The 23009-nt window shown below is 36.3% G+C and overlaps 1 protein-coding gene across 18 annotated transcripts in view; it reads right to left on the bottom strand.

Moving 5' to 3' along the window:
- Nucleotides 1-23009, bottom strand: part of NRXN1 (neurexin 1) — a 1127862-nt gene that overhangs the window by 571005 nt on the left and 533848 nt on the right. For all 18 annotated transcript variants that reach the window (XM_065890685.1, XM_065890668.1, XM_065890670.1 and 15 more), the window contains one exon: nt 7929-8051. In XM_065890685.1, the coding sequence (XP_065746757.1) occupies nt 7929-8051 (123 nt within the window). The remainder of the gene's footprint in view (nt 1-7928; nt 8052-23009) is intronic.

Here is a 23009-nt window from a genome sequence, read left to right as displayed (position 1 = left end):
CAACTGACAGTAAGAGAATATCCAGAAAAAATATTTCTAATACTTGAAATTAAATATGACACCAAATTGTCCAGTTCTTGGCAGCTCTGAAATAGGGAAGCACATTTTGTTCAGCAGAACTGAGAAAGAAGTTCAGTGATAAAAATGACACGTATTGTCTGTTTTCTTTTCTCAAAGGAATAGAATATGTATGCAGAGCATACATAATAAAAAAGTCGTAAAAAAGCTTTGGAGTCACCATGGCCCAATTACAAGAAAAATCATTACGGCCCATGTTCAAGAGCCTATTCCTTCCTTAATAAGCATATATAAATTGCATTGACGGTAATGGCACATGTTTGCTCATGAAGGAGAATGAACACCTAAAAGCCATTATCCACTGCCTAATAAAACATTTACTGCTGCCTTTCAAAAATCCTTCTTTCCTCAGAATTTATTCCCATGTTTAATCCTCAGTTGGCAATGTAGCCACCTCTTACTACTGAATACATATATCGACTAAGAAAAAATAAAGGACAATGAAGGAGAAATATTTTTAAGGCTCCACTCGTTTAAAAAAATGTAGCATCTTTCCTAGAGATTTATTGAAAAAGGAGAATTTGAGATTAACAGAATGCCTCTGCTCAGTGTCTGGGGCATCCAGATTGATGATAATCTCCAATAAGAAACAACCACCTGGGTGGTGTGTTTGCACAGAAATCTCAATTTCTAAATCAAATCTTTCTACCAAAACAGATAGCAAGATTTTATGCTGAGCCTTGCTCTGAGTTGGGTTAAATTTCTGCTGCAGAAGAAAATGACCACCCCTCCCCAGCCTTAGATCCACTTGTTAATTCACTGAAAGTTATTGAAAGTTACTGAGTGTGTAGTATACCTATAAGGTATACCTATAAGGTGCTATATTAGGCAATTAAGAAATAATGTTGACAGTAGCAGACTTAGCTCCTGTTTTCACAAAATTCATGGCTTATTGGGGTAAGGCAGACAAAACCAGGTAAGAAAATAATTAACTATATGATGATAAAACGCAGAAAATGCCATGAATCTGATGAACAGCATGCTGGGTTGGGAAATATGGAATGCGGGCAAGTACCTGAGTGGATATTTAAGTTAAATTTGAAGAACTAAAAGGAGAAAGCCATGCTAAGAACTGGAGAAAAGGAAGGGGGAGGTGGATTCCAGGAAGGAGAGACAGATGAACAGAGGCTCTCAGGTGAGGAAAAACCCAGAGAGTGTGGCTGGAGAGTCATGAGTAAGTGAGGTTAGTGCTCAGATGAGATGGGAAGACGAGTCAGGGGTCAGATGTCACAGTGCCTCCTGATTCTATTAGGAGCTACTGAAGGCTTTTAGGCAGACATAAGACATGAGTGTGTGTGTGTGTGTGTGTGTGTGTGTATTTGACCTCTCTGTTGTGGATATAATAGATTGCAGACAATATGAAGTAGAGTGTTTATAGAAGAAATAGAAAAAAATGGACAAAATAAGATAGTCTCGCCAATGTAATTGCAGGATTTATTAATAATGTACAGAATGATGGAGAAGGGGGAAATAATGCTGGTCCCAGCTTCCAGGCTTGGGTAATTGGATATGCAGTGAATAGTGTTCAACAAAGGCCACACACACTAACATACACACACATACAGAACACACAACTCCAGATATTTTAGACAGACTAGGTGATATGTTGAAACCCAAGGACTCCCTACTTAGGGATCCCATACAGTGTGTAGAGCATTTTCTCATCTGAGTTCTGGGGAATCTCTCTCTTCTTGGGCTTCTTTGCTGGCAACTGCTTACCCTCATGAGCCTCGGTAAGGTTCAGACATTCCCAGGAATGACCTGAGTATGTACTGTCCTGTATTCAACAAATACTTGACTTAACAGTATATATAACTCTGATTTAAAGATGTAGTCAAATGTAGGACTTTGCATGAAGAGTTTCCAGCGCTTTCCTTTACAATTTTTTCTTGTTCGGTGATTTCTGAACTTGCTGTAAAATTTAATAAGAAATGTCTATTGCTTTCCTGATTCATGGTTGGCTTCATGTGGCCACTAGAGTGTTTGAAAAAGTCTCATTCCAACGTGAAGCCTCAATGGCAAGGTTCCATTGCATCTTTGGAAACCTTTTTTATGCTATGTAACTCAAGGCTGACTTTTTATTCTTATGAATTCTTGGCTTTCATGAGATCTTTGGCAAAACATAATTTCCCAAATATGAATCACCCTGATGACAATTACTGTGAAAAACAAAACATTGTCTTTAGTTTTGAGAAGAAGAGGTGTGGTGGAGGAGTGGGGGGAGAATATGCATAATTTGTGTGAATCATCAGTGTTTACTCAGTTTATATGCCCATTCATCTCTGAACTCTGAGAAACAGCAAGTTGGTTTCCACAACTGAAAAAACTTGCAACTCCTACACAACGGAGAGGGGATAGAATATAATTTCTGCTCTAAGGCCTTGGCAGTTTTGAGAATGAGTAAATGGCAGGCTAATTTACTGAAATGCTGGTTTATATTCTGTTCTCCCTTCAGTTCTAAGAAACTAGCCAAGTCCCTTGTAGCACTTTGCCTCAAAGGCTTTTACTTGGCAGAAAGTGGAAGGCAACTTTCTGGAAAACAACACCTTTTCTAATCTTTTCTGAAGGCCTCGTTTGCAAGGTGTTCAAGAAAGGAAAAAGTAATGAGCAGAATGCATTCGAGGGCTGAACTAGATGAGGCAATTACCACTGACTAGGAGACAGAGATGAACATCGGTGGGATTTAGCAGCACTGAGTGCCAGCATCCTGCTCTCTGGTCAGGTTCAGGGTTTCAGAGAGAACGGATGAGGTAAACCTCGGTGGACTGAACCACAGCTCTTCAGCGACAGGAGTCAGCAAAGACCCTTTGCCTCCCCTAGGACAGGAGGAACAGGCTTCTTATCGCTTAAAGGACAAACTCGGAGAACTGTCTTTTTTGGTGAGAACCAGTGAAGACAGAAGCCAACAGGAGTTTCTGCATGATCCAGGGTATGGGTGGGAGTGGGGATGATGGCACATGACTGATTAAATATCCTGTAACCCCAGAAGAAAGGCCTAAGGTCTGATTTAAATTGATGTAAGGTCAGTTAATAAATGTGCCATCTCTTGCACCCCTGAGTTGGTGGGCTGAGACTCCTAATTTTAATAATACCTCCTGGGAAAAAAAATCTGTTAAACAAATGTGTTTGTCATCCAAATTTGGCAATTTTGAAAGGGAATTCCTTTTCTTTCAGATCATAAGCGAAACCTTACCAATGGCCTATGGATTCCTAATGAAGTCTTAGGTGCCAGAGTTTCCCAGTATTAACTAGCCAAGGAGACATGGGTGACTTCACCGTGAAGAAACAGTGCATGCTGAGGAGCAGAAGAGTGGAAACATGTGACATTAACTTAGGAATGATCCCCCAACAGAGTCAATTCTCTCTGAGTTCTCCTTTGAATCCACCACTTATTTGTTCCTGTATCGATAAGCCAACTACATCCGTATAAGTATCTGTTAACTCTGCTTTCTAACATTATGATTGCTGGTGAGAGATAAATGCACAACCATTTAAGTAACAAAGGAATGACGTAATCACTGGAAGTTGAAGAAAGCAACTGACTAATATAGAATATAACTATTCATTTAGAAGTTTGGTAGGAGTCTCTGCGATTGAAAAGATACATCTTAAATTTTAATGAAAATTAGATGGCAATTCATTTAGGGAACATTTCTGTTACAGTGATCATTTTCATACTCTATTCATCACTTCCTAATTCACAATGTGTTGCACTGATTTTTTTGTTGTTGTTGTTGTTGCACTGATTTTAAAAGCATGCTAACGTTCTACACACGACGGTAATTAAATACATAAGAATGGGAGGGGAAAAAACCGAAGCTGAAATAAAACTAATTGTATTTCAAATGACTACTATAACTACAGTAAAGGGAAAGGAAGGAAGGAAAAGGAAAGGAAAAAACGAAGAAAGGAACTAATCAAAGTTATTTATCAACTTAGCTTTTGACCATACACATTAAATCTTAGGCAGTAAGGACTGAGAAGAATCACAAACTAATAGTGAATTGTTTTCAGTCCGTAGTATTCGTGGTAGTGTGGGCAATTTAAAGCAATTCTGAAACTATTGTAGATGTATGACTGGATTGGGCAAATGAGAAAATGACATCCCTGGGAGCCAAGATTCCACCTTGGAAGAAGGGATATGAAAACATGGAATGGGGGAGTCAAGAAACAATGCTGTAGATATGGAGGTGCTAGTGTGAACTCATGTTTTCTAAAATACGTGTATATGCATTTTATGTGAACGTGTAATTGATATGTATGTATGTACATCCAGAAAGTGAAGAAGTGCTAAAAAAAAATGTTGGAGTGGAGGCATGTCACAAGATCCTAGAGGCCAACTTCATGGGATTCATAGTGGCTCAAACAGGGACATTTTAAGCACCAAAATAATTAAATGAAGTAATTATAAACTACTTGAAAATACAGAAACTTGTGGGTCTATACCAATAAGGAAGGAAGGAAGGAAGGAAAGAGGAAGATGGTGAGAGAAGGAGGAAAAGAAAAAGAAAAGAAGAAAGGGAAAGAAAGGAAAAGAAAGAATGAAGGGATAGCTCTTGTATATAGTAGAATACTAAGTGCTGACTCTAAATGTGGGAAGAGAGATGGAGTTTGAAAATAATCACTTGTAACTACTGTGTTAAAGACTGGATCAGGTAAAATCTTCAGTGGATGATACATCTAGGGCAAATTTTTGATGAAGTACAGATATTTTCATTGTCTTAACATGTCTCTCCACAGTTTATTAGTTGTAAGGGAGAAAAACATACTGTTCAGTGGAGAAACTGGGCAACATGCTGACCAAGCATTAAGATCATGAGTCAAGGACATGGACATCATCTCCCTCCAGATGGGATACTGTAAGAAGACCACACAATCAACAATGTATTCCATCCAAGAATGCAAGACGTGAATATGATCACGGCGAAACATCAGATAAGCCCAAAAAGTGACTTTACATTGACAAGAGGTCGGAGGACTATATATCTTTTTAATTTATCAATGTCATCAAAGACAAAGAAAGTCTAAGGTAATGTTTTCCATTAAAGGGGGCTAAAGAGACGTGAAAACAAAATGCAATGTCTGGCCCTAGACTGAATGCTCTGATGGAAGCAAAAATGCTACAAAAGACAACATTGGGTCAACTGACAAACGGGGAATATGGATGAGAGAACAGATAAAACTATAAAGCAGAAACTAACACACCATTGTAAAGCAATTATATTCCAATAAAGATGTTAAAAAAATATTGTATCAGTGCCAAATTTACTGAAGTTGGTGACTCTCTGTTCTGTAAAGGGATATCCCTATTTTTAGAAAATGCACACTGAAGTATTTAGAATGAAGGGCTCTTAAGTATATAACTTATCCTCAGTTGGTTAAGAAAAAAATGAGAGAGTGAAAATGTCAAAGCAAATAGGACAACACGCTCACCATAGTAAAAGTATATCAGTGTTCTTTGTACTTTTTTACTTTTGAAATTTTTTGTAAATTTGAAATTATTTCTAAACAAAACTTTTAAAAAATGTGTTGCACCAGTCTTTTGTTTCTATACCTTCTTCACTCACTGTAGTACAGGACTTTACTACTTTACGTCCTGAAGCAGTTAGTACATCGCACAGGATTCATTTTGCTCAAAAAATATTCTCTTAGCTTACTTTGCAGCTTAAATGCAGCAACTTCCAACTGCCTGAAAACCCATGAAATATGGATTCCTTCATTCGGAGCACTGATCTATTGGCCCCCAAAGGCCATTCTAGCCATGTCAACCGTCCTATGGTTACATGAAACAAAACAAACCTTCTCTGTTCCCTGAACATAAGTCTGTCTAGCCCTATCTAAGCCATACTTCCCTGTGTGGAATGCTGTCCCAGATACTTTTATCTTCTGTATTATCCTTTCTTTACAGCCTAGTTCAGATATTATCTATTGCTTTAAGCTATTCCTGAAACCTTTAAGCTCTTCTGAACCCCAAGAACATGAATTGTTTACTCAACCGTTTAGTACATTACATGCTACCCTACATGACCGGTCACCATGTGATTTTGATATGTGTATATATTATCCTCATAAAATCATGTTATATCCGGAAAAGTATTCATCATAGAGTCATACATATATTAGGATATTCATAAATATAAATAAATGAACCATGAGTCAAAAAGCAAACAAATTTTTAAAAGTTAACAAATAAACAAAATTAAAAAATAAACCTAGGTGCTCTCTCAGTTCTGGTAACAATGGCATTTCAAAGAAGCATACGTCGCTTAACCTCTTTGAACCTCAGCTGCCTCATCTATAAAGTGAGAATGTATATACCCTATCTACTTCATAGGGCTGTGTGAGATTTGAGACAAACTTAAGGGACTGAAGAATGTTCTACTGCGATTCTCACATGTCCTTATTTCTTCCCAACCGCTTGCACATGACCTTAGACCCTTAAAAAAATGTGTTGCACCAGTCTTTTGTTTGCACCTGTTAATTTCTACCCCTTTTGATAAAACCGAGATTGTCCAAAGAGCGGATGCTAATCTACAGAAACAATTCATTCTTCTTCCAAGAACTGCCTTTAACCAAAACTAGCTGAACTTCAGCTAACACTCCTGCCAAAGCCCTATAAATATTCTGCCTTCCTTCCCTAAGTTCACAGTTTCTTTAGAGACTTCTCCTGTTTGGCGATGTTGAATAAAGGCTTATGCTAATGGCTCCCTGGTTGATTTCCTTCCTGGGAGAATAAAATGACATAACATAGCAGTGGTTTTTAAATGCCAATCCATAGACAAGCTGCATTAGAGTTCTTCTGAGAGATTTTAAGAAAAAATAATAATGATGATGAGCTCCTCCCACACTTTCTGTGGTGTCTGGTCAGGAATTGATCCTTTTAAAGCTCTTCAGATAATTCTGAAACAAAGCAAGGTTGCCCCCACGTGTAGAAAAAAGTTTTGGAAAGCCATAAAGGGCTAATGAAATACAAGCTGGTAAGAGATCTGCGAGTTGGTAGTTTGCTTCATTTGAACTCAGGAATGATTCTCTTAAGAGTTAAAACCCCATACATGATATTTCTACATTGATACAATCACCTGATCTCTGAGTATGGAAACCCCCTTGAGACTGAATGTAGAACAGACACTTCTCTGCTGTACAAGGACTGTCTTGTGCCTTGTACTAAAATAATTAACAGGGAGATATTCTCTAAAAAAGAAAAAGGAGCTAATATCCCAGCGGGTCATGTGCTTGAAGTTATTTTCAGCAGAGAGAATAAAGGTGCACCGATTCCTCTTTCATTCGGTTTGCCTATGTCTCCGGGATGCACCTTTATGTGGCTCACCTCAGTCAGGAATCTACAAATCAGGGATTGAACTTGACATTCTTAACATTAGAATTTAACCAACGGAGCTAAATGGCCCAAAATGATCTATTATAGCTTAAAATAAAAAGCAGTTCACCAGACAGAATGCCAGCATATCTATCAATATACCCAGAAGCTAAAAAGTATAACTTGCTGCTGTCATTGCCTAAATATATAAGAAACAAAGAAATTGAACAGAAATTGGCATCCAAACAATAATTTCAATATGTTATAAAGCCCTAAGATATTTACCAAGCCATAAAATTAAAATATAACTTCTTTTTGTATTATTAAATGGAAAAGAACATGACAAAAATTGTTGCTCATTTGAGATAAAAAAACACTTAACATGCTGCTTATTAAATTTACTTGTTGCTGGAAGAACTGGAATAAGAAATGAACTGTGTGTATCAGCTTCAAGTTGTTCACTTGGTTTTCAAAGTCAACTGCAAGAAACAGGAAAGTCTAAAGCTTCAACAAGGCAAAGGTGATGGGGCTTTACCTGTCATGGCCTGTTGATCATCCACCGTTAACTTTAAACTTTTTCCTCGACGAACCACACGCACTGTGTGCCATTCGTTATCATTGAGGTTATAGCCGGCAAAAAGGGTCTCGGGACCTTTGCCTGTAGAATATGCCAAACAGTCATTATGGACACTCAGAATCAGTCAAGCAAACGAACCTCACAGAGAGTGAGAGAAAGAGACAGAGGAAGGGGGGAAGTGAGGGAGAGGGAGGAGAGAGAAGAGAGAAAGAGGAGAGAAAAAGGAGACAGAGAGAGGAGAGACTGGCTGGATCAATTCTCAAGCCCATTAGAGTCATAGCAAGCAAGGAAAATTACGTTAACAGACATTCAGCTGTAACACTTTAAGAAGGATCTTTTAACATTACACATTGATCAAAGACAAACAAATTCACCTGTTGTTATAAATAGGCACAGTCAATACAGCATTGGGAAGCCTCCTAAATCTGCACACACTTTTCCCTCCCTCAGGAATTCTGATTTTGCCTTATCACTTTCTTGCTAATGAAGTAGCTAGCAGTCATGAAACCTCTGACCTTGGGGAGGTCATTAGCTCACCACTTTCAGTCAATGGCACCTGGCTGATTAGACTGGCAAGGAGGCAGCTCTGGGTACGAGACTATGTGATGGCTGCCCTTCGCTCTTACATCATGTACCTCCAATGTTCACCAGCTTCTTAAATGTATGGAATGTTGTGTCTGAGAACTAAGTCTGGTGGAGGCACAGACAGTGGGTACAGGTAAAAGAATGGACTCTTAGGAGGTGAAGAAAGTGAAAAAAACAGTGCCAATAAAGGGCCGAGTGTTGAGTGGGAGGGAAGAAAAAACAAATGAGATTAAGTAGCAGTACAGGGAAGTGATGCCCAGCTAAGGACCAAAGGAAAGAGGACAAGAAGTGTAACCTACTGGGAAAGCAACCGCAAGTGAACCCATGTAAACCTGTGCAAGTTGAATTTAAATTGGCTTAAGACAGAGGTTATTTCAGGAGGTATTTTGAAATTATTGAAATGACAAAGTTAGACAAATGTCTCTCTTCCACATAAAAACGAAGGGAAAAAAGAGCTTTCAATAGAACTGGATTTTTTTTCTTTTTTTTTTTTTTTTTTTTTTTTTGCGGTACGCGAGCCTCCCACTGCCGTGGCCTCTCCTGTTGCAGAGCACAGGCTCCGGACGCGCAGGCCCAGCGGCCATGGCTCACAGGCCCAGCCGCTCCGCAGCATGTGGGATCTTCCCGGACCGGGGCACGAACCCGTGTCCCCTGCATCAGCAGGCGGACTCTCAACCACTGTGCCACCAGGGAAGCCCTAGAACTGGAAATTTTTTATTAAAAAATAAGCATTGTCAATAATCTGATATTACGATTCATTTAAAAAAATCATGAAAAATTTTAATGATACATATTTTGGTGATAGACTCTGCCCTGTTTTTTAGGTACTGACATTTCTATATTTATACTAAAATAACTAAAGACATGACACTGAGTTGAGTTATATGACTTTCAACTAACTCAGGATCAGGATGGAGTTCATAATTTCTTCCACCAAATTCTATCAGCCAAACCAGCCAATGTCCAAGGACCATAGGAGGATGTATGAAAAGGCCAGAGAGAAGGAGAGAGAAAAATAAATAAATTAGGGAACCAAGTACTAGAAGAAACCTCAGTAGTCCGTCCAACAGGAGATCACTGTTTGCTTTTAATACCACAGGCTATCCAGCAAGCCCACTGATTTCTCTCTTAGGATATTACTGATGATACAAGTTCTGTCTTCCTTGGTTGGGGTTTCTCTGAGGCTTAAAATGAGCCAGCGACATAAGCTAAATTTTGCAGGATGAACTGCCTCTTATCTTTAAACAGAACCGTCATTAAAATTAGTAATCATCTCTTTTTGTTTCTTTAGAGAAGTTAAATTGCATCTGGATACATGAATAAAAACTAGTCTAGACAGAACCGTTTTGAGAGATTGATCACTAAATATCTAGAGGAAGCCTGTTAGTTCAACAACTGCAAAAATGCTTTGAGACCAATTGCTGAAAGCAAGTTCCAGGATCAAAGGAACTCTTTCTAGTTTCAACAGTGAAGAAAGAAGTGTTTAGTAACTCTGCAGAATCTTATCATCCTACCAGCAGCAAGGGCCATTCTGAGTTTTGATCTTTGGAAAGAGAACATATCATTTTAAAGCTATTTTTATAGGGAAGATCTTTTTTTTTCTTAGAAATGTGCACTTTTGAAGCAGCTTCACTCCCATTCTCTTAATTTAAAAGTGTTTTGTCAAGAAGAAGCAGCATAAGGATGATATCATCATTATACCCCATTCTGGGCTTGACCTTGCAGTAAAATCATAATGCTTCATCTATGAAACAATAATTCCCATAACAACAGGCACAAAACCCAATTAAAAATAACCCTTTGGTTCATGAAAGTCTCTGTGGGCCAACTTCAAGCTCCTTCCTTGCATTATTAAAAATGTGAAGAGATTAATTTAGGAAGACAGGGTTTTGTTTTTTTTTTAATGCACTTAATATTCTCAGTTCAAAACAATGTTATCTATGCAACATGAAGTGTCGTGGAGAGTGCACTGGACAGGGAGTTAAGAATCGTGGTTGCTAGTCTTTAATTTGCTACTAAGAAAGAAGTTAGAGGCTAGTAAATGCTTATTATGTACCAGGCACTTTATTTATTAACTTATTTCACCTTTACATTATCATTTTGCATATGTGAAACCAAAGGCCTAGAAATCTAAAACGACTTGTCCCGAGGTCACACAGTTCAAATGTGATAGAAAAGTGTTCCATCCTAGGTCTGACCTACTCAAAGCCTGCATACCTTCCCCTGCATTATACTGCCTCCCAGCTAATGTGGCCTTTAGATAGCAACGTGACTTCCTAGTTTCCTCACATCTAAATGAAGAGGATAGGAAAGTTGCTCTTTGTCATGACTTCCAGCTTGCTCTACAGCACAATCACAATGTTACGAAATCTTACACACCTTCTGCATAAGTCATGGTGGAAAGAAACCTCTAAAAAATACACTGTACCTCTACTCAGGGATACTGAAATGGCTGGTACTAAAGACATGATATAGATCAGTTTGGTACTAGATCCACCCACAATCAGCAATTTGCTAAAACGTGCAGCTTCTTGTAGTCTCAAGAAGTCAGACTTACAAAGTGAGGAGATGGTCTAGAGGATGTCTGTAATGCCTTTGAGATCTCACATTTTCACAAACATTTTAAACATATGTATTTGGTAAAGGAAGATGGCTTAACTGTTGAAATTTTGGAGTTCAGAGTCATTTGTCCCCATGGCAAAATTATAGTCTTTCAAAGCATTAATGATCTGAATTCCTTTTAAGATTTCTTTTTCCTTCTGGAATATCAAAACATGTCTCATTGGTACTAACACCTTACTCCCAGCATTAATGTGAGAGTGTTATAGAGTGAATACCTACAAAACTGGGGCAGTGGTTTTATTATTATTTTAAAACGTTGGAATTATTTTTTTCTACCTGTAATCACGCATAAAGAATATAAAAATCACATAAAGGGGAAGTTGCTCTGCTGTTAAAGAAGCAGGCTAGCTTGTCCCCCAAGGCATCACCCAGAACCTCTGGATTCTGCAGAACCCTCTAGGGGGCTCATTTCTCCCTTTAGGAAAGTGATGAGTTTCTTTATCAGAAAACTCCAGCAAGGGCTTTTAAAAAACATTTCCAAGTAACCCTTTGCTCTTTAAAGTCAGATTTAAAAATACAGATTTTCTTCACTTACAAATTAAAAAAACTTCTTCTAGGACATCATTTATTATACATATCAAGGTCCAGAGTTATTCAAAGCTACCCTTTTTAGTCTATCTGCATTATCAGCCCTTTAGCATGCATTTTCAGCACTCCTTTATTACAAAGTCCAAGTTTATAAGCTCTCTCTTGAAGATTTTATAGGCCATATCCTCTTACGTCAAGTGAGTTACAGAACAGATTGCCTTTCCTCATTTCTATCCATCAGGAAACCAAGATTTAGGATTTGTGCTTAATTTCAGCAACTTGATTCTTTTCTTTCCTTTAAAAATACCCTCTGCATATTGACTCTTCTCCCTAATTATTTTAAATTATTTTTGCTAATCACTTTAAATTCTATTTGAAAGTATTTCGGCATAAGTCAATAAATGAATTTATGTAATGAAGAAAAGAATAGCTTCCAAGGGATGAAGTGATAATTAACCCAACTCCCCCATTTTACAGACAGCTTCATGGGAGGTTAGTTGAAATATATGTATATAACATCGTTGATGGATTTCAGGTTTGTTTGCAAGCGTATTTTTAATCTATTTTAATAGTTGTTTGTTTCTTATTATTTCATGAATATTTCAAATTTATTTCATATTCAAGATGTATATAATAGTAACTTTGGATCCTTTTGGGAAGAAAGCCTTGTGTGCAAATGTCCTGTGAAGTACTTATATTGTTTTTTTTTGAATGTGAGGAAAGAAACATTAAAGAGCAATAGAGGAGAATAAAACAAAGCTAAGAGATCTAAGAAGCAATGTGATCAAAGATGTCTAACAGACTAAAATGACAGCTGTCCCTAGAGTTGAAAGATGGATGTAGCTTGGGAAAATCAAACCCAAACCAATTATATTTTTATTTTTAAAACTTTTAGACTTGAGTGCCACAAAGCTGAGACTCATTACGTACCCTTTAGGTAGCTATCTCCCTCTACTGGTATATTTTAAAGATGCTAACTACATAAATGAACCATCTGTATCAGGTACCCTATCTCTCACTATAGTTCAAACTAGTTGGTTCTAGCTTCCTTTTCGTTGCCTTAAACATCAGATGTAAGTAATTTCTATTTTATAACTATCTAGTGATTTGAGTAGCTAATCTGTTTACTCAATTAAGCCATTTAAGCACAGGGATTTGAATGGGTACTTCTGCAAAGCCACAACCCAGCAAACTGCATAGATAATAGGCAGGTAGGAATCCATTTAGTTTGCCTTCTAGAAATGATCTATCTCCATTTTATTAAGAACAGGTTGTGTCTTTTCAACCACAGCTATGTGGGCTAAAGATGGGCATCACATGAAAGTGGATCCTAAAGTTTCCAAAGTTCTTCTATAAATTAAAAAAGAAAAGATTGGCATTGCCTTATGCATATAAATTGGTTCTATCTTTATACATAACTGTTCAATGTTTTTTGATCATTAAACTGCCTATAGCACCCAGCAATTGAATTAGAAATTACAGCACCATACATCTTAGAATTATGAAATTTTGAAATCGAATTGTCCATACTATATCTGTTGTTTGTCCCATTTAACTAGTCTTATTCATTCTGGGTTATGTGGCACCCATATCCTACTAATTTAGTTTAAAAAGTATTTTGTACCAAACACTGATGGCACAAGCATTGGGAATGCCCCAACTTAGATTTTCGAGGAGCTTTCTCGAAAAAAAGATGTAATAGATCTAATTCTAATAGATCTAATAGGGGTCAAAACACTTCTGCAATGGACCCAATAGTAAATATATTTGGCTTTGCAGAACGTGGTTGTCATGGCAATTACTCAACATTGCTATTGTAGTGCAAAAGCAGCCATAGACTATATGTAAACAAACGTGTGTGGCTTTGTTTCAATAAAACTTTTTAAAAACAGGCAGCCAACTTGTACTTTTCAGGTCTCTGTAAGATACACATAAATAAATAGACAATTTAAATTCCCTTTTCTCCTGAATCTTTACGTTGAATATTAAAGAAATAAGTAATGGAAAAATAATCAAGAGCTTAAGAGTCAGGAGACCTAAGTTTTAGATTCACTGTTACCATTAAATCCAACATAAGCTTAATTATGCTAACTTAGTCTAATTCTTCTCCTGCTCTTGGTCTGAGTTTTCTTATCCGTAAAACAACAACAACAACAAAAACTAAAAACAATTTTAAAAGGCTGTAAATGGCATAAACCAATTGCAAAGTTCCTCTACTTCTAAAATGTAATCACCTTTCCTGTTCTACAAATTTAGAATGGCAGCCTTCATTAAAATGCATGACATTTGTGTGTATATATAAAATTAGGTGTCTTATCTATATCAACTTTTCCGAGTACTACGAAGCTTTATTTGGCAATTGACTTTGAGAACTACAGCCTCCAGTGGGAGGCAGGACCTGGTGGGAAGCTGGAAACAAGCCTTGTCATTGTGACAATAATAGGAAGAGAGAAAAGCCAGGAGAAACAGAAGAGCCACCACTGCTGGTTGCCTGAGCTATGGCTCTTGGCAAGAGCACTTATGCCCATAAATGACAGGAGGATGTGTTCCTCAGGTTGTAATTATGATACCTTCAGCCTGCTATTTGACTTTGCCATTAGTTTCTGACTTTAAAATAATTACTTTAAAAAACAGCCAGACCTCTGCTTGAAAAACAAGCAAACAAACAAACAAACTAAAACCTAAGGAGAGTAATTTCTCATTAAATGTTTCTGTTTTATCTTTCTCAGTTTTTAGATACTGGGCTGGGAGCAGAATTCTTTTGTTTTTATTTCTCACATGAATCAGCTAGGAGAGTTAATTACCAATTAAAATTAGAAACATGTAAAGGGCACTTCCAGATTCCTCTTTGATATTCACTAACCTTACTAGGGGAAGGACCAATTAAAGAGTCTGTGAGCCCAGTGCAAAATGAAGACATGGGACCCTTGTTCAAAATGAAGCATTTCAGGACAGTGGTAGCAGAGCATTAATGCAAGCACAGGCCCTTCAAAGCACAGAGCCCTGGGTGACTGCACAAGTTGCACGCTGTTTGAGCCACCCCTAATTAAGAGTCTAAGTTTTGTGCTTATTTATTTTTAAAGTTTCCTTTAGTTAGCTCTATATTCAGGAATGTGCAGACAAGACTTCATTTATCAATGTAAGATAAACGGTTGGGTCACCTTCCCCATACTGTCTGTCCTTAATGACAAGGCCTCTGGGGTATCAGAGAAGCTGTCTGTCTCAGAGCTGTCTTGCTGGCCAGGTCTGGTGCCAGTCATGACCTTGGACTGACTAATCACCCTAACAGCCATGAAATTGAGGTACTAGCCCAGCCACCTAACTCCTCCCTCTTTAACCCTCCTTAAGCTCTCCTCAATTTAGCTACGGAGACACCCTTGGGAACTATTCAGTGTTTTTATAAATAGCTATTTGCCTTTACTGTATAGGCAAAGAGACATGTATAGAGTCCTAAGAACAAACAAATTCTTTTATACTAAAAATATTAGAAATATCCCTCCCTGGAACTTCCCTGGTGGTTCAATAGTTAAGACTCTGTGCTTCCACTACAGGGGGCACAGGTTCGATCCCTGGTCGGGGAACTAAGATCCCACATGCAGCAAGGCCTGGACAAAAAAAAAAAAAAAAAAAAAAAAGAACTATCCCTCCCTAATTAAAAAGTACTTTGAGCAAATAATATAAAGTTAGACATTAAGCTTGGAGATGAGGGTTTTTCAAAAATGAACAGTAACAGAAGAAAGACATTTTGTAAACTTTTAAAAACCACTGGAGAAATGAAATAGTCACATGCTAGTTAATTACATTGTATTTGCTTTGATAGGATTGCTACTTAAATCTTTCTGGAATGTGTATATCTTGGTCTGGTGCATATGTTCTGGATTCACAGATTATCCGAGTTTTTATGCTAGTTCCATGAGTTATTAGCTGTGTGACCTTGGGTAAAATATATAAGGTCTCTGTGCCTCAGTATTCCTATCTGTAAAATAAGCTAATAATAGAAATATTTTACAATATAAATTTAAGGCATTTTAATTATTTAAAACAATGCCTGGTACATGGTTCACCCTCAATTATAGTAACGGTAATATTATTATCAGTATTATACGGCCATTATTATTGTTATCTTCCCCTAAATGGGTTTAAAACCTCAGAGAGAATATCTTATGTCCTATCGTTCCTTATGTCCTATCGTTCAGTGCCTTGAACCTAAAAGCCATTCACTAATTATTCATTGAATGGGTGTATCTGTTTAGATTTTGTGAGATTTTTTTTTGTGGTAGATGAAATACCTCTTGATATTGAATTAAGTCAAATAGTTAATGAAAAGTAACTCCATTAACTTTTAATGCCTATCTTCACTAAGAAGTGTCAATAATAAAGTTTCATCCCTCTGTTTTTATATTTGGCAGCATGAAATCTGATAAGTCAAATAACTGGAGAACTTGGGTAACTCAGTTATCTGGCTAATTATTTAGACAGCTTCATTGTTTACTTCCATTGAAAATTAATTTAATGATGTGTAGAGCCTAGGAGAGCAAAATTACCCAAGGCCTGCAGTCAGTAATTTCCAAATGCAAAGAGACTAGTTGGCTTAGGAATTGGAGGATTCAAGGCTTAATGAGTATTTAATTATAAGAAAACACGGATCTTATCTGCAAGAGGCTCTGACCTTGGAGAGCTGCTGGAAATACCCTACAAAGATTCCTCTGCCATTTTCCTAACTCATACTAACCCTTTTCCATCATCTACAAAATAAAATTCACTATATATAGCTGCCTCACCTCCTGTTTCATTTCTGGCTACATATCATAGCTCTAGGCAAGTGAATAAACAAGGTTCAAATGATCTACTAAGAAACATTTAGCCTTTACATACAGCTTTGATATTGATTGTACCCATTTATGACAGATCAGGATAAATATCTCTGATGCAATTCATTTTGATGTAAAAAATGTACATTTTAAGAAATATAATTACCTTTTAAGAATATAATTATATTTACAACACAGTAAAAATGAACACAAATTATATAAACATATTGCTAAAAGAATGTTTCAAAAGAGGTTTCTTTAAATCTAATCTAGCTCAAATGACTGGTTTGGGAAGAAGCATAATAAAACAAACCTATTATAATGAAAGGAAAAATGTGGACTGTGACTTTATTTTAAGGAAAAAAGGTCATTTCCAAGAAATGCTTATCACATAATAGGATAGCTTGCAAGTATAAAATTAAATGCTAAATACTTAATGTGATTTTAATAAAGCATTTTAAACTGAAAGTATACTCAACGTTGGCGTAACATGAAAAGGATTATATTGACACTTACTTAAACATGTCTTATGTAATACCTACACAATGCCAAGCTATCTGAATGAAAAAAGTGAAAAAGTATACAGATACTGAGCATTTGGAAATTTACAAATATTCAATTTGACATTCCATAAACAAAGCCATGGATTATAGTCACAAATGCAAAGATTTTAAAATTAAATATATGATTTCTCATCCAAACACATTGTAATAGCTACAGAATTCATTTTAATGAGAAGATCAAGAAGACTGTACAGTTCTGTAAAATTCAAGGAACAATGGCTTTACCAGTGTGTTACTATAAGTGCATTAGAATATCATTAAATGAGAGTACTTCAATATTTTGGGGGGTATTCTTGTAAAAACCTTCTCCCCAAATAAGAAGCATATTAGAAAAAAAAAAGTAAGTTTCTGGCTTTGTTAAGTTTATTTGTCCCCTTCTTTTCATTTCACAAGTAAGTCATATCAGTGTTTGAAACTCTAGCTTTCGGTATTTGTTGTAAACATTACGACCAACTTTTTTTTTTTTTTTAAGAAAATGCATTCTAAGGCATATGATAAGGGATAGTTTGTCTTTAGAATTTTTGAACTGTAGCATCTCATTTGTTTTGATCTTTTTTCTATTTTTTCCTCAGTGATTGCCCAAAGGAGGCTATGGACAAATAATACATGATAATTCATTCATTCATCATGTAAAAATTAGAATGATAATATAAAATTTTTTTTCATAGCATTGATATAATGATTTACTAAATTCTTTATTTTGGATTTTATTATTGCAATAACAAATAGTGCTAATTTAATTTTTTCCTTTATCATAATTAGCTTATTTATCAGGCTTACTTATAGTCACTAACTTGAGGGCTATGATTCTATTTGACTGTTTATTTTAGTAACTGGAAAAATATTGGGATTACTCCTTTGTTTGAAGTTGTTTTTGGATCAAAGTCTTCTGAAATGAATGACTTGCCTTACTAAACAGGAGGTATTCTAAGACGGTGCTTGCTCAACTATAGCAATGGCTCTCAGCAATTAAATCTTACACAAGATTAATTTGGTTAATCTCAGGAGACAGCGTTTGGAGGGTCCCTGGAGCTGGTCAACCAACTGCTAGAAGTAATGTTATATCTGTGTGCTTGTTCCTGGTCAGTCTTGCTATGGTGAGATTATGTTAGTTAGGCTTTCACTTTAGTGGGTTAGTGTCAATGATGATAACTTATACCAACACATCTAGAAGTATCTCTTCATTTATGGTTATTCCAATCTGGTTTGTTTCTCAAGATGTTGTTCACAGATGCTTCCAATCAGTTTTCATCTGATTGCTCTGAGGTCACTGATGAATCATCATAGAACTTATTTTTGTACATAAATGTTTTCTCCCTATTTTATCTTTCTTCAACTGGCTCAGTGACCTGGACCTGCTTGATGTCACTTCAGTATAAAATCTGAAATAAGCAATAGATCAGATTTTAAAATACTGCAGGTTATAGTCACATACCGGACCTAATGTTTACAGTATGTTGCTGAAGTAAAAGAACCTGTTGCAAAACATTTGCACACCATGACCCTATATTTTTAAAGATACACGGGTTACACATTTATTTCATTAGCACTATGCATAAAATATTTCAAGCCTATATTTAGTCTGATCTCCTGGGAAGGTGGGAGGGTGAAGAATTCTCACAACTGTATGAAAGATGCATTCAAAGAACAAATGACAACAAACAATCCAATATTAAGTACAATAAAAGTAATAGTAACTGAAATACTCTTAGAATTTCTTACTTTACCTTTGGGGAAACTGTTTTCATAATACACTTCTTATCCATCTTGCTCTTTGCTCCCATTGGTAACAAGTGAAAGAAATGGATAAGAGCTCTGAGCACACTGAATATTTCAATCTCCAAGTTTTTTGATGGTCCCATGCATTTCCCCCCTGATTTCAAGAGCCTTGCCCACTTGACTTACGTACCATATGTTTGCCAGTAACGTGTTGAAGAAATTGTAATCCTCAAGGGTATTTCACAGTTAAAGTCAAAACATTTTATATCAGACAGCCTGGAAAAAAGATGTTTGATGTTTGTGGAGAAAGCCTGCTGCTCCTACATCGCCTTGGATGCGAGTATACTGTCCTGCTCTGAGGACAGCTGACTGGACCACCAGTGGGCATCTGCCCCCAAAGCTAAAATCTGGTCAGTGTCTTGTGAGGTGACATGATTTGAAATCTCTGCTCAACAGGACCGGTATAAGTAATGAATATACCGATTCTCTTTCTAGGGGAGTTTGAATACATAGCATACATTGAGTCAACAGCTGAAGGGGCAGCAAAAAGTCAAAAGACATGCACAGGAAGAGGCAGTGAATAGTAACCATGAGGTAGGAGACACCATGAGTAAACAGAAGACATGAAAATGTAGAAGCTATAATCAAGCAGAACCAAGTCAGTAGAGAAGAGAGGAAGCTAAATGGAAGCTCAGCTAGAAGGCTTATATTAACCATGTCTGACCTGTGGTTAAGTGGACAAAGCATCTTTTAAATTATGCATCCACTTTAGAAGGTAGCAGATGCATAATTCCTGTTTGGCAACTACATGAGGAATTGAGATCCACAATCATAGCATTTGTTTTCATATTCTCTGACAGGTAAGCAATTGACAAAGTGTAAATTGTTAGTGGCTTTCTTTTGAGGAAAATTAGGAATGCAAACATTCTTGAAAAAATTCTAATCTATATTTGTCTACACTGGTAAAACCAGTTATTTGACATGGCACCTTAGATCATCATTGAACATTAAGGCTGTCCAAAGGATTAGAGGCTATTTTAAACAGAAGTTCTTGAGTACTTTTTAGTCTTTCTGATCCTTTAGGATTAACTCTGTATGAACCTGAATCATTAAAGTCACATCAGTAAAAAGACAAAATGCTCCAAATACAAAAAAGAAATTATTGTTTCCTTTAAAATGAGTGAAATTCTAATCATACATCTTACAATGAGATTGACTAAATGTAAAAATAAAAAATCTTAATAATGGCTAGGAATGTCTAATTCATATTTTTACCTTCGATTTTCTGGATCAATGATAGCGTGCTAAAATGCTACCTCCCTACCAAAGAAAAAACAAAACCAAAGAGAAACTCTAAGCTATGAAGGAAATGGCAAATGTTTAGAAACCAGCTCTCTCTAATAACACAATGAAAACCTCCAACCAACAGGCTGTGGTCTCACAATTTGTGACATTTTGTGGTATAAAAGAAAATTTCCTTTTCACAGAAGCCAAGGGGATATCAAATTCAGAATGTTTCTTCTGAAACTTTATAGGTTTTTCTGACAATTTCTACCTTGGCCATTGTTGTAATACTAACTCTCAACAATGAAAGAGAATTTGATGAATTTGGCCAATGCCAATCTGGAATTTTGTATTACTTTGAGCACACCTTTTTGCACTAGTAATAAGAAAATGCTTTACTGAATAAATTAATAATTGAGCATGATTTCAAGATGAATTCTTAACCTGCACAACAGAGCAATCTTTTAAAACACTTCAGCATTTTATATTTGCATATAAGCAATAAACCAATTAATTGTTCACTAAAATAGACCCAACTCTTCTACTTATCAAGCCCACACAATACAATTTTGCACAATCTATGTAGTCATTAAATGTGTACTCTTCTTTATAATTCTCATAAATTTTAGATATGGAGAATTCAAATGGGCTCTCCTTAAATTTTATTGCAATTTTGATATTTTTTTAAAGACTCACTGTCATGTGCCAATTCCCTTTGCCTGTTTTGGCTATTTGTTTTTCATCAGAAATCTACGGTCTCTATATTTTATATGTAATTTCTTTTAGATTTCTGTTAAAAATATTCATTCATAAACTGTCTCTTTTTCCTTTCTTTCATATATACTTTAAACTTTAAAAATGACAACAGCAGAAAACAAACAAAACTCCTCTTTTCTGCATGTATATATTCATCTTCCTTTATTCCTTGAGCAGTTCCTATCCTAGGTGGATGGACAGCACCAGTCACTGAGAGGCAATGATTGACAGAACTCTACAAATCAAGGGATGGTTATGTGGAGGCAGAGTCTCAGGCACCAGGCAGCTGCTCTGACCTGAATATTTGTTTCATGTTAACAACAGCCAGCCTCCAGAAATTTCCTCATATCTTTTTAAGTAGCCTGCCAAGTGGCAGCCTGATCAAAGCAATCTAATATGGCTTAAGTGCCACTGGTTGACATTTTGCAATCTTTTATTGCTTTCCATTTTTATCTACATAAAAAAATTGGTGATAACTAATATCCAGTTGATCTTTTCATTCTGGTAATAAAATGATAATACAAAGATCTTATTATCCACTCCAGACATCCATCATAGTACATTTTCCGATAACATATTACTCAGAGCATTTCTTCACTATCTCCAAATCAAAAGTGAGGTTAAGTACTTGGCCTTAGATTCCCTTTCTCTCCAATCCTTAGACAATGAACTACAAATAAAAGGAGCTGAACTTCAACCCTTGACACTTTGTCCACATTAATGTCATCTCCGATTTTGTTGTCTCTGTGTCTTAAATAAATCATTTTCTGTAAGAAGCCAAAAATAGTTGGAAGCTCTGCCTACTAAAATATATTTTTTCAACCCAGAGAGTTTTTATTCTTGTAAGAAAACAAGAGGAATGAGAACAGGAATAAACAACATTGGAAATGGAGAAGTAAGAAGAGTAAATCTTGGTAGGAAGGAAGAGCAGGTGGGCAGGAGAAGAGACGTGTAAGGATTAAAGAAACACAAATAAACAAGCAAAGTAAACATGAGAGAACATGGATTTATTAAAAGCCACTTTTTATGTGAATGCAGAGGTGGCCCCAAACTTTCCTGTGGGCAGGCAGGATATTCCATAATTATGTCATTGACTTGAAAAGACAAAAAAAAAAAAAAAAAAGGAAAGAAAACACTAACAAAAACAAAATCACAAAAGCCTCCTTGCATCCACTACATCTTTAAAGTAGTTACTTATATGACAATTAGGACTCACCTACAGTTGATAGGAGCAAGTTTAGTTTTCAAATTTTCAATGTATTTAAACCTTCAGATTATAATACTAACAATTTGTAAGGTTACTAGAACAAGAGAGAAAGAAAAAACAAATGGGACTATTGAAGCAAGCAATACACTACCACGATGCCACATTATCAGAAAAAAATTATATAGAAATATATAGTCTAAAAAAAAAAAAAAAAGGAAATATATAGCCTAATGACTTTGGATGTACTGCTGGGAATTACCGGGCAGCAAATTTGAAATTGAGACTGTCTTGGTCACCCTATCTCAGGCTACATACTTTGGCAGACAAAGAGAATGCAGAATAAGACCAATGGCCTTTCTAATAGTGCTTACTACAGGCCCTACTAATAATGCATTTGAGAAAATTTCACAAGAGGTAGAAAATTTCTTTTGTGTTCTTTATAGTTTTTAAAAGTCTTAAGTCAATCAATACTCTGGACTAGGCAAGAGACTCTCATACAGTTACTTTCTGATGCAAACAATTCATGTCTCAGTCACGTAATACTATTCAGTCTGACTTGGCCTCTTTTGGTACTAACTTGGTAATGATTAGTTGGTATTTGTACACATTTCTATAACAATTATTTTTTGTAGAATCATCTGTAATTTGTCTTTTTTTCATTAATTCAAATAATTGATCTTTATGTCAAAAGGATGTGACTAGACAGTCCTTTTTCATCTACCTTTATTGAAATACACTTCACTGTCCAGGGAAGACATTTATCTGCATTAAAAGATGCTGGTTCTTTTAGCAACTCCCATATAAAATGATTTTATGATGGTAGACTATGGTTCTCCATATTGGAGTTGACTGGGGAGGCAAGAATAATCTGATTGCCCTGGACAGAGGAGGATGGAGGGCCATGTCATAACACCTCTGTGTTCACCTTCCCATCTGTGAATCTGCAAATACTGACCTAATCTAA

This window comes from Phocoena phocoena, chromosome 14 (genome assembly GCF_963924675.1).
Source record: "Phocoena phocoena chromosome 14, mPhoPho1.1, whole genome shotgun sequence".
In the NCBI taxonomy this organism is placed as follows: domain Eukaryota; kingdom Metazoa; phylum Chordata; class Mammalia; order Artiodactyla; family Phocoenidae; genus Phocoena; species Phocoena phocoena.
The sequence above is the reverse complement of the archived record's forward strand: the minus strand, read 5'-3'. Positions and strand labels throughout refer to the sequence as shown.